This window comes from Lepidochelys kempii, chromosome 1 (genome assembly GCF_965140265.1).
Source record: "Lepidochelys kempii isolate rLepKem1 chromosome 1, rLepKem1.hap2, whole genome shotgun sequence".
Taxonomy (NCBI): domain Eukaryota; kingdom Metazoa; phylum Chordata; order Testudines; family Cheloniidae; genus Lepidochelys; species Lepidochelys kempii.
In genome coordinates this window covers 268,356,312-268,370,427 of record NC_133256.1, presented here as the reverse complement: position 1 = coordinate 268,370,427, position 14,116 = coordinate 268,356,312, and the positions used below count along the sequence as shown (strand labels likewise).

General features: G+C 38.3%; 1 protein-coding gene across 11 annotated transcripts in view; it reads right to left on the bottom strand.

The window, feature by feature from the left end:
• NR2C1 (nuclear receptor subfamily 2 group C member 1) overlaps nucleotides 1-14,116 on the bottom strand; it is a 114,711-nt gene that overhangs the window by 54,454 nt on the left and 46,141 nt on the right. For all 11 annotated transcript variants that reach the window (XM_073327520.1, XM_073327519.1, XM_073327516.1 and 8 more), the window contains 2 exons: nucleotides 6,247-6,354; nucleotides 1,438-1,668 (listed from right to left, as the gene is read on the bottom strand). In XM_073327520.1, the coding sequence (XP_073183621.1) occupies nucleotides 1,438-1,668; nucleotides 6,247-6,354 (339 nt within the window). The remainder of the gene's footprint in view (nucleotides 1-1,437; nucleotides 1,669-6,246; nucleotides 6,355-14,116) is intronic.

Sequence of the window (14,116 nt, the reverse complement as noted above, 5' to 3'; positions counted from 1 at the left end):
ACACAATTAGATCCCATCTTTATGTCCCCTTTCCATACTACCCATACAACTAGATCATGTTCCCTAATCCAGTCTGACATTCCTCCACCTTCTTATCCTTTCAATCCCACTGTGGTATAACAAAGCAAGGCCCTGGTGCAAGAATAGTAATGGGGCCCCCTTCCAGATTCTAAAATCGGAAATTTTTCTTACCCTCAACCTACTCTAGTGCCTCCCACAACTCAACCTACTACCACCAACATCCCCACTCACCCCCAACCCTTCCCCCTGCAGCCCCTTTACACTCCCCACTCACCCAAAGCCCCCCCAGCCCCTCACCCCAGTGACCTTCCTGGCCACTCACCAGCACCCACCGCGCACCCCCAGCTCTGTGCTCTGTTTCCATCCCAGGCTACTCCCGATCCTAGCCGCCCATTAGCTCTGCTGGCTCCCATTGCCCACCCTGCATTCACATGGCACAGGCCAAATTTGAGCAATGAGTGACATTACGACCTGGTACACAGGGTAGCAGCGCCACTCAAATGTGGCCTGGCCACCCCTTTGTCATGAAGGAGGGGCGGCCAGACCAAACCTGAGTCGCGCTGCATCCCCATGTATTACACTGCAACGCTAATCAGATTTGGCCTTGTTGCCCTTCCATCAGATGGAAGGTTGGCGTAGCCAAATTTGAGTGAGTGGCATTGCAAACCTGTGCATCAGCTGAAGTGTGGGAGCATCACTTGTCTGGTTGAACCCCCATAACCTCGTGGGTCTGGCTGTGACTGCACCACTTACACCACTGTAGCTATGCCACTGAAATCCCTTCTCAAACTGTTTCATGCTGGAATCACTTTAAACCTTATCTAACTGACACTTACCCTTGCTGAGGTTTACTTTAAAAAAAAAATACAAAAAATGACACAACAAAACACATGCTGAAGTTCACCACATAATCTCAGTAACACTCTCTCCTACCCTTCCCACCTCCTTTGTCTACATGTTGTCTAAGTTAACAATTATTTACTCAGTTAAAAAATAGTTACAATGGCAAATAAAAATGGAAGCAAGAGGAATGAAATATTAAGTAGTAAAGGCAAGGGAGAAAATGGTATTCAAATGATATTTTAAAACAGATGGAGAGTCAATGAGGCAGAAATACAAAAAGGCTATCCCAAGAGCTGTGACAAGAAGGTTCTGGCTTGAACATTACAAATAAAACTACGCATTTATATTTTTTTATATCCTGGCTCATGAAATACAAATTCAAAAATAATAACTTTCAAGGAACAAATCATTTTCTTCAATGTTTCTAAACAACAACTCCAAGTCTTGCTATCAGGGAAATGTAAACAGCAAGAATACTGAAAATATAGAACCAGCACAGAAAATATTTGGAAAGAAAAACATCTCTTTCTATCCCATCTGAATTAATATTATGAAATAAAGTGGATCCTCTACCTGGATGTGTTGTGCAGATAAATCGGGGGATGCAAAAAACAGTTGGTTGACACCTGCAGCATCTGGAGTTGTTAGGAAAACCTTTCCTGGAGTGGAATCTTGTCTGGCAAGGATCACCTTGCTTGGGGTAGAGCCATCATGATTTGTTAAGATGAACTGCTTGCCTGCTGTGCTCTGATCAAGTGCAGTAACAATCTGAATCTTCTGGCCCGTCTGCTGATCTGTGACAATCTGATAATACATTTATCTCAAATTGTTATGGTCTTTCAAGATCATGTTTTTTTAGCACCCCTTCTTGCACCATCATAGTCAATGGGAGTTTTGCCTTTGACTTCTGTGGTTGCAGGACTGGGCCTCTTAATGAGGTAAATTCAAGCAAAAACCCTGAATCTAAAAAACCCCAAACTGTAACAGTGTTTGAACTCTGAACCTGAATACACATTCAAATTTTGCAAGTGGCCCATATTTTTACAGAGGGCCAAACAAAAACCTCAGATCCTAACAGCTATGAATTATGAAGTGTTCAAAATATGGATATAAATGTTGAGGCTCAATCCCTAGTTCTCTGAAGTGCTGAGCTCCCTCCTAATTCAATGGGAGCTGAGAACACAGCATGCCACAAAGTGATACTCAGCACCTCATAGGTTTAGGTCCTTAATGAGTTATCTTCATTGCCTAATCCCAGGTTGTACACTTCAGTGCTGACTTTATTAATTTAGAATAATAAGGGCAAGGAACTATTTTATTTCAATTGAATATATTAGTTTAATACTTTTACAACCACAAACAGAAAAATTAAACTGAAGCAGGAGAACAGAACACTAACCCTTCTCTTTGCCACCTTTTTTTCTTTGTTTGACAAACAAAAACAACTTCTTTTGCTTTATTCTTCATTTGACAATCAAGAACAGATCAACAGCATCATTACGACATTTCTTTCCTATTTTTAAATAAAGACTGTAGTACAGCCTCACTGACTTGCCCTTAGCTAAACTGCATAGTTTATCATCTTCTGACAAACTTGGTAATACCCTTTCTTCATTTTATATATATAAATACAAATTTTACACTTTTAAACATCCCCATTTTTCACTCTCCACAAGGCTATGTGATGCTGGGGGACATCCACCTGTGCCATGTAATATTGAGCAGAGTGCACAGGAGTAGAGAAGAACAACATGGGCTCCCTGATCTATAGCCTTGTACATGAAGGCTATGCATAGACACAGCTAGCTAAATACAGCTTGACTGTAAACCTTTAAAACTTTAGATACAGTAAAATACCACTGAATTCTAAAGAAAAAGCTAATTCAACAACCCACTAAATTCAAAACACTAATTTGCAAATCTGGGCAGGATTAACGTTGTTTTTCAAATATGTATATCATGTTAATTTAAGAGATTGAGTGTATTTGAATATTTACCTACCTTACCTTCATAGTTTATTTCCATACTTTTAATAGGTGCAAGTGTGTCTGGTGGCGTAAGGGGTGTGGTAGGTAATGGGGAAGTTTTCATTTTGTTATCAAAATCTGCAATGTTCCTCAATTCTTACACAGTAATAAACAACTTAAAATTTACAAAAGCTGCCTTAATATTGCTAGGATTTTATTATTGTTGTAAAATATACTACAGCATTATTTCTGCAGTGCGCAAAAGTGTGGCAGGCACTTTACACTACTAAGTACATTTATTAGTATCCTATAAAAGCATCATCATAAAGAATTATAGTTGACAAATAAACGAACAGAAGTGCATTTTATGATGCATGTTTGCTTTTTTCCTCTATTTTTGTTACCAACTTGCTAACTCACAAATTACTTTTTATTGTGAATATGGCCCCAATTCTTCAATAGGGCTCCCAGACAGATCTCACTGCATGATCAGTACTTTAATAGAGTTCTACCATATCTTACTTTAATGTCTACACAAGAACACTAAGTCTACAAAAAAGCTCCCCTCCGCAAACCCTACTCCTTGAAATGAAAAATGCATTATACAAAAGGACAATTTTAATAATGAAAAGTGCCATTCCCACAACTTATTCTATGTGGGATCCTTGCAACTGCATAGAACTCGAGTGAAATCAATGAGGCTCTGCTTCAGTGCAGGGGACCATCCTGGCAGAACAATATGCAGTATCATGACCTGAACATCTAGTAACCAGAATAAAGCCTTAACACACTAGTCCTCTAATGTTAATTTGTTAGAGTTCAATAACAACATATTTCTTAATTATTTGAAACTGAACTTTGCCATTGTATTTATTTGATTAAATATAGAAATTATTCATTGTTTTATGTTTAAAATATACGTTTTCTCATGTAATGTTTAATTTACACATCTCTGGTATTCCAGGCTAAATTTCTCTTGGCTGCTTTTTATATCCTCAAGCTGCTTTTTAACAATATTTTCTCTTTGGAGACCTTGGATTCCATTTGGACAGTAATTTAACCTATCTGTGAAACTGCCCTATGAAAAAACTAGCGACATACATAAGTCATTCAATGTGCCTGTTTTAGGAAATAATGTGTTCAAATGTAAAGGATTATTTCAATACAATTTATTTTATTTTGACATAATATTTACAGAGCTGGTTGGGAACCACAGGAAATTCTGACAATTAAAAAAAAAATTTCTGAAGTTTCTCACAAAATGAAAATTTTGAAATATTTCAGTTTGGGACAATCAAAACATTTCATTTCCATAGTGTTTCCAGGGTGTAAAAACATTATTTAGATTTTTATATTGTATTAAATTATTTCATATAAAATATATATAATATAAAAGTAAAACCAAAACAAATCAAACCGAAAAAGTCAAAACAAAACATTTGAACTTTTGCCTGTTGATTTTATCAAAATTTGACACTTTCCTGCAGAACATGACAATTTCAACAAAACTTCATTTCTCAATGGAAAAAAACTACTTTCAACCAGCTCCAATTATTTATTACTGATTATTGTTTATACTGCTGTAATGCCTAGAGACTCCAGTGTGCTAGGTACTTTACAAACATATAGCAGAGACAGTCCTTGCTCCAAAGAGTTTACAGTCTAATTAGAGATAAGATGCAACAAGTGAGAGTGACAAACTTTAGATAAGCTATTACCAGCAGGACAGTGGGGTGGGAGGAGGTATTGTTTCATGATTTCTGTGTGTATATAAAGTCTGCTGCAGTTTCCACGGTAAACATCTGATGAAGTGAGCTGTAGCTCACGAAAGCTCATGCTCAAATAAATTGGTTAGTCTCTAAGGTGCCACAAGTACTCCTTTTCTTTTTGCGAATACAGACTAACACGGCTGTTCCTCTGAAACCAGAGAAAGGAAGCGGTGACGGAGACAGAAAAAGAACATCACCCAGCTACACTAGATAGCTACTATATAATTTGAAGGTTCCAGAAAATACTTAACTTTTTTAAACACAACCCTTCTCTCCCCCCGCCAACCCCGGCAAGCCCCCAACATGACACGCAACCAAGCTTCTACGGGCTGACTGATTTATTGGAGGCATAAGTCATTCCTACAAAGTGTGGCTCTCCGGTCCTCTCTAGTTAAGGCTACGTTTTACTCATGGGTATTTTTAGTAAACATCACAGACAGGTCACGGGCAGTAAACAAAACTTCACAGCCCATGACCTGTCCATGACTTTTACTATACACCCCTGACTAAAACTTGGGGGGAGGGGAGGGGTGGCTCGGGGGGCACCACAGGTGCTGGGAGGGACACAGCTGGGGTGAGCGCCATGGGTGCTCGGGGAGGGGAGGGGGGGTGGGCTGATGAGGCTGGGGCAGGCTCCCTACCTGGCTCCTGAGCAACACGTGCAGCCTCTGCTCTGCCCCAAGCCCCGGTTCTGCAGCTCCCATTGGCTGGGAACCGCAGCCAGTGGAAGCTGCGGGGGTGGTGCCTGCCAGCAGAGGCAGCACGTGCAACTAGGAGCTGAGGGAGGGGAGCCTCCCACTCAGGTAAGCACCGCCCCTCACCCCAATCCCTAGCCCTGAAGGCCCCCGCCAAAACTCCTGCTGCTGGGGTGGGGGGAGACTGCCCCAGCAGCAGCCGGTGAGCGTGGCCTGCTAACCCTGAATGGAGCCTCAATTCTGGCGGGGGGGGGGGACCATGTCATATGGACACACTATCAGGTATTCTACTGGGGTGGGGGATTTTTCTCAGTGTAACCAACAAAAAAATTCCCTACCAATATGCTTTAACAAGTGGGCCAACAACACATTTTCATGGTGTACTGATAATATAAAGAAAAATATATTTCTTGCTATGATCTACAAGTATTTTCCAAAGATACACCACAAAGCCTTTCAAACGTATATGCTGAATTACCAAATGTAAAAATAACTCAGCCTTTTAACAGTGTTACTACATTATGCCTTGTAACAGCCTGAACCACCTCTTTGGTGTTCAACAGGTAAACTCTTGGAGTAGAAACTGGGTATCTTTTTTTCTTTTTTTTAAAACACAGAATAGACCTCGTAGCCAGCTTTGACTCCAACCATATCATTTCAGTTACTGGCTGAAGGAGACTATGAGTGACACACAAGGCACTGTGTAAGCTTGATTTGATTGATTGTGTAAGCTTCTTATGCAGGTCTTCATCTCAGAAAGCAAGAAACAATGTGAAGCCCCATCCCTATTGTCCTACAGCTCCACTAGACAAAGGAGGAGTCTCTGCCTCCAAGGTAAAATTTTCACATTTTAGAAAAGATTATTAAGCGTTCATAAAAGGAAGGGTGCACAAAAACAGGCAGAGTAAAGTAGTTCACAGATTCTTTCAAAATATTTTAGTTTAAACATACTTGTATGCGTTGTGGTAAAGAGAGACCTGAATCCGCTGGGACAATTTGTATTCTTTGTGCTGTCCCATCCATTAGTGTTTGAGTAACAGTTCCTTGGGAATGCGCAATCTAGAAACAAACAAATAAATAATTGGAATGACAGCTATGTGAAAATACTGCTGTACCACATTAATTAAGGTTTGACCAGCTTCAGATGTGTCAGCAAAATATTATTCAAAGTGAGACACTGGTACTGTATTGGGAATGTAGCAGCATGAAACCTAATTTTACTAGCTAGCTTTTGTACATTAGAAAGCTCTACTGGTTCCACGCTTTTAAAGCCGTTTCACAATTTTGGATCCAAAGGTCAGAAATATATTTATGGCAAAACATGACTGGGGGAAATTAATTGTTGATCAACAAATACAGAATACACTTTAATCAAGCTGCTTATTTTCCTGTTTGCTCCAGCTTGTATCTGCAAGAATGGACAGATATAAATGAATCATAGTCATCTAGCACTTCTGCCATTTCCACATTTTCTGTTACTGTTTTCTCCCCCTCATTAAGTAACGGGCCTACCCTGTCCTTGGTCTTCCTCTTGCTTCTAATATATTTATAGAATGTTTTCTTGTTACCATTTATGTCTCTAGCTAGTTTAATCTTGTTTTGTGCCTTGGCCTTTCTAATTTTGTCCCTCCATACTTGTGTTATTTGTTTATATTCATCTAGACCATCCCTGACATAGAATAATATTTAGTCCTGCCGTGAGTGCAGGGGACTGGACTAGATGACCTCTCAAAGTCGCCTCCAGTCCTACGATTCTATGATTTTATAGTAGGGACATGCTTTGGCATGGAAGCACCTTTAAATTAAGGGCTCAGTAGAACTGATGGAAGCACTTATGTGCAGAAGCACAGTGTTAGTCCATTTCTGTTCAGCTGTCAGCTAAAGCAGTGAAAAGAAGAAACAACAAGAAAGAACAAAAGAGAAGGATATTGAGAGACACCACAAGAAGAGAAAAGAGAGAGGGGAAAAAAATAATGGTATTTTACCTTTCTCCATCTTAATTTTGATATCCTACTTCATGTGTGCACTCTATATCATGTTGGTCTCCAGATTTGCTGTTTCTTTACTTCCAAAATTCAAGAAGTTAAGAAATGGAAACTCAGCTCCTCCCCTCAAAATTTTAAATCGCCTGCCTCTGCTCAAAAGTAGTAGAGAAAGAGAAGATGCATCCCTTCTCCAATACCATTTTCCTCAACTGCTTCCCAGAAATAAAAAAATCAAAGCCACCTCGCACATCTCCTTGGGGCCAACTGTTCTCTACTCAGCTGTTATAATCCTGAGCTTTCCCCTGACAAATTCTACCAGTCATTTACTCGTTTTAGTATAAAAATCTGCAGCACATTAAATTTAAAATTTGGAGGCAATGCAAAATTATTTGAATTTAAAGTAAAAAACAAACAAACATAATACTAACTAGACCGGTGAAAGTTCCACATACGTTAGGTCAAGTATAACATACACAACACAGAGCTTTGACTATTTCTAGTACTTTTGATGGTTTAATCAATTATTTGGCACAATTCAATTACGATGAGGGCTGTCAAGCGATTAAAAAAATTAATCATGATTAATCGTGCTCTTAAACAATAATAGAATACCATTTATTTAAATACTTGTGGATGTTTTCTACATTTTCAAATATATTGATTTCAATTACAATACAGAATACAATGTGTACAGTGTTCACTTTATATTTATTTTTTATTACAAATATTTTCACAGTAAAAAACAAAAGAAATAGTATTTTTCAATTCATCTAATACAGGTACTGTAGTGAAATCTCTTTATCATGAAAGTCGAACTTACAAATGTAGAACTACATGAAAAAAATCTACAAAAAACTGCATTCAAAAGTAAAACAATGTAAAACTTTAGAGCCTACAAGTCCACTCACTCCTACTTCAGCCAATCGCTCAGACAAACAAGTTTGGTTACAATTTGCCGGAGATATTGCCCGCTTCTTGTTTACAATGTCACCTGAAAGTGAGAACAGGAGTTTGCATGGCACTGTTGTAGCCGGCATCACAAGATATTTATATGCCACATGTGCTAAAGATTCGTATGTCCCTTCATGCTTCAGCCACCATTCCACAGGACATGTGTCCATGCTGATGATGGGTTTTGCTCAATAACGATCCAAAGCAGAGCGGACCGACATATGTTCATTTTCATCATCTGAGTCAGATGCAACCAGCAGTTGATTTTCTTTTTTTTGGTGGTTTGGGTTCTGTAATTTCCTCATCGGAGTGTTGCTCTTTTAAAACTTCTGAAAGCATGCTCCACACCCCGTCCTGATCAGATTTTGGAAGGCACTTCAGATTCTTAAACCTTAGGTTGAGTGTGCTGTAGCTAATTTTAGAAATCTCACATTGGTACCTTCTTTGCGTTTTGTCAAATCTGCTGTGAAAGTGTTTTTTAAAATGAACATGTGCTGAGTCATCATCTGAGACTGCTATAACATGAAATATATGACAGAATCCAGTTAAAACAGAACAAGAGACATACAATTCTCCCCCAAGGAGTTCAGTCACAAATTTAATTAACACAGTATTTTTTTAAATGAGCATCATCAGCATGGAAGCATGTCTTCTGAAATGGTGGCCGAAGCATGAAGGGGCATATGAATGCTTAGCACATCTGGCACATAAATACCTTGCAACGCTGACTACAAAAGTGCCATGTGAACGCCTGTTCTCACTTTTAGGTGCCATTGTAAATAAGAAGCAGGCAGCAGTATCTTCCATAAATGTAAACAAACTTGTTAGTCTTAGCGATTGGCTGAACAAGAAGTAGGGCTAAGTGGACTTGCAGGCTCTAAAGTTTTACATTGTTTTGTTTTTGAGTGCAGTTATGTAACAAAAAAAATCTACATTTGTAAATTACACTTTCACAATAAAGAGATAGCACTACAGTACTTGTATGAGGTGAAATGAAAAATACTATTTCTTTTATCATTTTTACAGTGTAAATATTTGTAATCAATTTGTGAGCACTGTATACTTTGTATTCTGTGTTTGTAATAGAAATCAATGTATTTGAAAATGTAGAAAAACATCCAAAAATATTTAATAAATTTCAATTGGTATTCTATTGTTTAACAGTGCGATTAATTGTAATTAATTTTTTGAGTTAATGGCATGAGTTAACTGCGACTAATCGACAGCCCTAATTATGATCCATTTGAGCTATTAAAATATAAATCCTACTGCAAACTACATTGTTGCATATATATATAGCTCTCAATAAAGAATCAGGACTGCAACAAGTTGCCCCTCTAGAAATCTATCTATAATTAAATCTACCAAGCCAATCTGAGCCAGAAATAATTATTTATAATCCTAGAATTTAAGAATTTTAGTCACAATTTAGATAATTTGTTCCAGCAAAATAATAACTAACATTGATTAAGTATGACTATTATCTGTTGCAAAAAGACATCTACTTATCTATGTATTCTCAAAGACAGGACACTATGATGCAGAGAGGCATAAAAAAAAAGCCTCTCATCAGCAACAACAGTGAGATGGTGTCTCATCCACTGAGAATAAATGGAAGTCTTTTTTGGCTGTCTCAGAATACATAAAGAAATAATAGACTTCTGAATGCCCTGCTAAGGCCAGTGGCATCACTGCTGTCAATGAGCAACGGACTAGAACAGGCGTCTCCAAACTACGGCCTGCGGGCCGCACCCAGCCCGGGGCTTCCATTTGTCCGGCCCTCCAATCAACAGGGGAGAGGCGGCAAACAGCTAAGTAGGCATGCGAGCAGGCAGGGGGAGGGGCCACCGGCAGCAGCTCACAGGAGGCGGCCGCATAGCTGAGCTGTGCGCAGGGATGAGTGCCTCGGGGAGCCAACTTAGGGGAGAGTCGTTGCTGCAGCCGAGCAGGAGAAGCAAACAGGCAGGCACAGATACCCATCAGCACAAAGCAGACAGGCTGCAGCTGAGTAGGCATGCCAAGCAGGCAGGGGGCTGCCGACAGCAGCTCGCGGGGGAAGGGGTAGCTCAGCTGAGCTGTGCGCGCCCCCCGGAACCAGTGTCCCACACAAAAGGGGAGCCAACTTAGTGGAGAGTTGCTGCTGCACCCGAGCAAGTACAAGGAGAAGCAAACAGGTAGGCTGCAGATGAGTGAAGTGACCTTGATGTGAAATGCAGAAGGAATACGGATCTTCCAAAACCCATTTGAATGCGATCTCGAAAAACTGACACCTGAATTGACCTGCAATCGAATGACGTGTTGAAGGACAAATATAAGGAAGGAAATCTGGTAGTTCTATAAATGCCTGCCAAGTGATCAATATGCTCATGTAAAAAACTTTGTCTGTGGATTAATGTCAGTGTTTGGCACTACTTATGTGTGTGAAAAAACATTTTCTATGACGAAATATGTGAAATCCAACTACAGATCGACCTTGTCTGATGAACATTTACAATCAATTTTGATGATAGGGAACACTAACTTTGAACCACAACTAAATGGAATTTTGTCAGAAAAACATCAGTACCATACTTCTCACTAATTCTAAAATATTTCTTTATTTTTAATATGTGTATTTGTAGGATACAAATGTGTGAGTTTTTAGAAATAAAAAAATAATGTGAAATGATTTTTAATGTATTGACAAATATTTTGTGTGATTTCACAGTACCTACATCAATTAACTTTTATACCTGATTTAGAATTTAATGCAACACTGACACAGAGTAGAGTAGTGTCATTTTTTTAATGATTTTGCATATATTTTGCATGTATTTAATTTCTTTCATAGTTGCTTCAGCCTGCAAAGCCCCTTCAAAAATCTAATATGGCTCTCATCTCATAAAGTTTGGAGACCCCTGGACTAGAAAATCTCACCACACAGTTCCCCTTTGGATTTGGTCACTGTTCAATTTCTTAGAATATGAATGTAGACTTTTTTTTTTAAATGCGCATTAGTGTGCTTCAAATCATGTATCCAATAACTTTGACCGTGCACATCACTGAAAATACAGTAAAATAGCAAATTTTTAAAGTGTATCTTCTCATTTTTATGCCCAAGTATCATCATCAAAACAGAATTCACAGCGTAAAATTTCCTCAAGATCCTCAAACAGATGTATGCACTTTATTTGAAACAAGGACTTCTAAGACTGGAGGAGTAAATCTCCGTAACTGAAAACTCCAACATTACTGTCATCAGTAAAGGAATTGTATACCCTGCCTTCATGCAGTGGAGCCACTGCGAACTCTAGTGACCCTAGCTATGAGTGGTTTTCTAAGTGAAGGTCAGAAATCATTAAGTTTGGCAAAAAATTAAAAGGGAGAAAAGATAGGATGGAAGATAAAATACACCTTTATTCAAAGGCAATAACAGTTTTAAAAATAAATTATAGCTCAAAACAAATGCTGGATTCCACTGGCAATTTTCTCTTCCCAGAAGTATAAAAGTTCCTAAAACTAGCCCTAAAGAATTGCAAGCTGGCAGACCTAAACCTGTCACCGCTGTACAGCTGAATACCCCCGTCCTGTCGTTCAGGTAAGGGTAATTTTGGGGAAGATACATGCCATATTCAGGTGAGAGAGAAGACACATTTTTCACAAGTTGTTTCAGAAAAAAACAAAGAAAAAATCCAGCAACAATGGCTATTTGAATCTGCTCAGAGGTCTGTACTAGAGAAAGTAGACCTGGTAGATCTGAATTGGAGGACAGTTTACAGGTTAAGTAGCCAAAGGTGACTTATAAATTTATCACATTATTCTGCAGTTTATAATATAAATAAAATGCATTACATGGCTCATGTAACTGTACAGCACACATAGTTTATAAACACATACACACTTTTACTTCTTGGAGAAGAAAATCTAACTAAAATACTGTAGAACAAAAACTATTTTTTAAATCAAGAAATTATGAATTAAGGTTACCAAACAACCAGAGGCAACACATGGGGGAGCATGCAGGGTCACGTCCCCCAAGATTTGCTGCTTAGCTTCCACTGAGCATGCTCAGTAACACTGCTGAAGCTGGCTGCCCTTACTCTGCTCCCCGCCCCCACTATCAGCAGGCAAGGGTCATCTCTGCAAACAACCTTGCCACACATCACCATTAATCTATATAACATACACATGCAACTATGGTAGGTATTTCAACTACTTTTAAAAATTTTGAAATTCTAAACAATGAAACATAACATGGTATTCATGTCAACTCTCTGTCCTTTCCGAGGAATAGAGAAGGTCATTAGTTGCCTAATTCAGATCAAGCTGGTTACTTGGTTTTATTTAACGTTCTGCACATCAAGGAGGTTAGTAATTACAGTGCTATATCTCATCTCTGTAGTGAGGATGGTCAGGGTAGATTGGACTTTTTAGTTTACAGTGGAATAGAGGAAGTTTGTGTCTCTAGAGTTTCCAAGTTCCTTAAACTTGAACTATTTACTTAAAGAGACAAGGTGAGTGAGGTAACATCTTTCATTGAACCGACTTCTGTTGGTGAGAGAGAGAGAGGCTTTCGAGCTACACAGAACTCTTCTTCAGGTCTGAGAAAGGTACTAAGAGTGTCACAGCTAAATACAAGAACACACAGATAGTTTAGCAGAAGTAGTTAGTACAAATTCTAAGGGACCAATCAAGCTGTGTATAGCTTGAAAGCTTGTCTCTCTCACCAACAGAAGTTGGTCCAATAAAAGATATCACCTCACCTGCCTTGTCTCTCTAATATCCTAAAACTAACATGACCACAACACCGCTGCATACAACTATTTGTCTTAAGGAATTTACAATCTTTGTTGATTTCCAAACTCTTCATACTGGAATTATTTTGATTATACAGTTTACAAATTCTGTTGTTTGTCTGCAGAGCTTGTAAACTCCATAAAACTGATCAATGGGTCTATAAACTCTGCCAAGAGCTCTTGGATGTTCATATTTCTATAGTTAATAGCAATGCCCAAGGTTTGAACTCGTCTAATAAAAATGTCTCTATTCACTAGATTTCTCCTAGGATTACTGAATATATAAAAAATTAAGTTTGTAAACCAACTCATTTTTGCAATACTGCATTACAAAAAAAATCAGACTTTACAAAAGTAAAACCCCTTTACAGCCTCTAATAAATTAAACACTTTCTCTAATTTCAGGCTTCCCAAAATACTTTTTTGGCTAAAGATTATAATGAAGAAATTTCAAGCAGAAATGAGAGGATTCATTATTGATATTATAATAGAGTACAAATACATAATATTTTAGACTTATATAATAATTGCAAAGAAAAGACCCCTTTAAGGCAAAATTTTCTGAAATATCCTCCAAATGACCTGTACTGGTGGTAATTTACAGGCAGATGATGCTTTCCTGATACCTTGTATAGATGTTTCTTACTCTAGACTTTTCTTTTTAGTGTTCTGTGGTCCTTCTTCATATGTGTTCTCTTATACTGGCAATGATGGTTCCTAAACTGTAGCTACAGAATTACTTATTTATTCCAGGACTGAATTACAGTTGTTTATTTAAAGCTCTCAAAGATACACTTTACAGAAGATGAAACTGCTAATTATTGACATGCAGCAGTATGACTTTAAACCTTTGAAAGAAACTTGATATTGTTCATGGATACATTAACAAAAACATTCAATACTATTTGTCACAGTGTAACCAGTGTATTTGTTAAATATCAAGTTTTACATATTTGTGGTGGATACCTATTTGCTTACACAGATGTTAACTGGAACTGGAATTTGGCAGCAAATGAGGAAATGGATAAACTACTATGTAATTACTTTACAGCTCCACAAATTATGAGAGACAGTTATTACAAGTTCTTGACTGGCAGAAATGCCTGACCA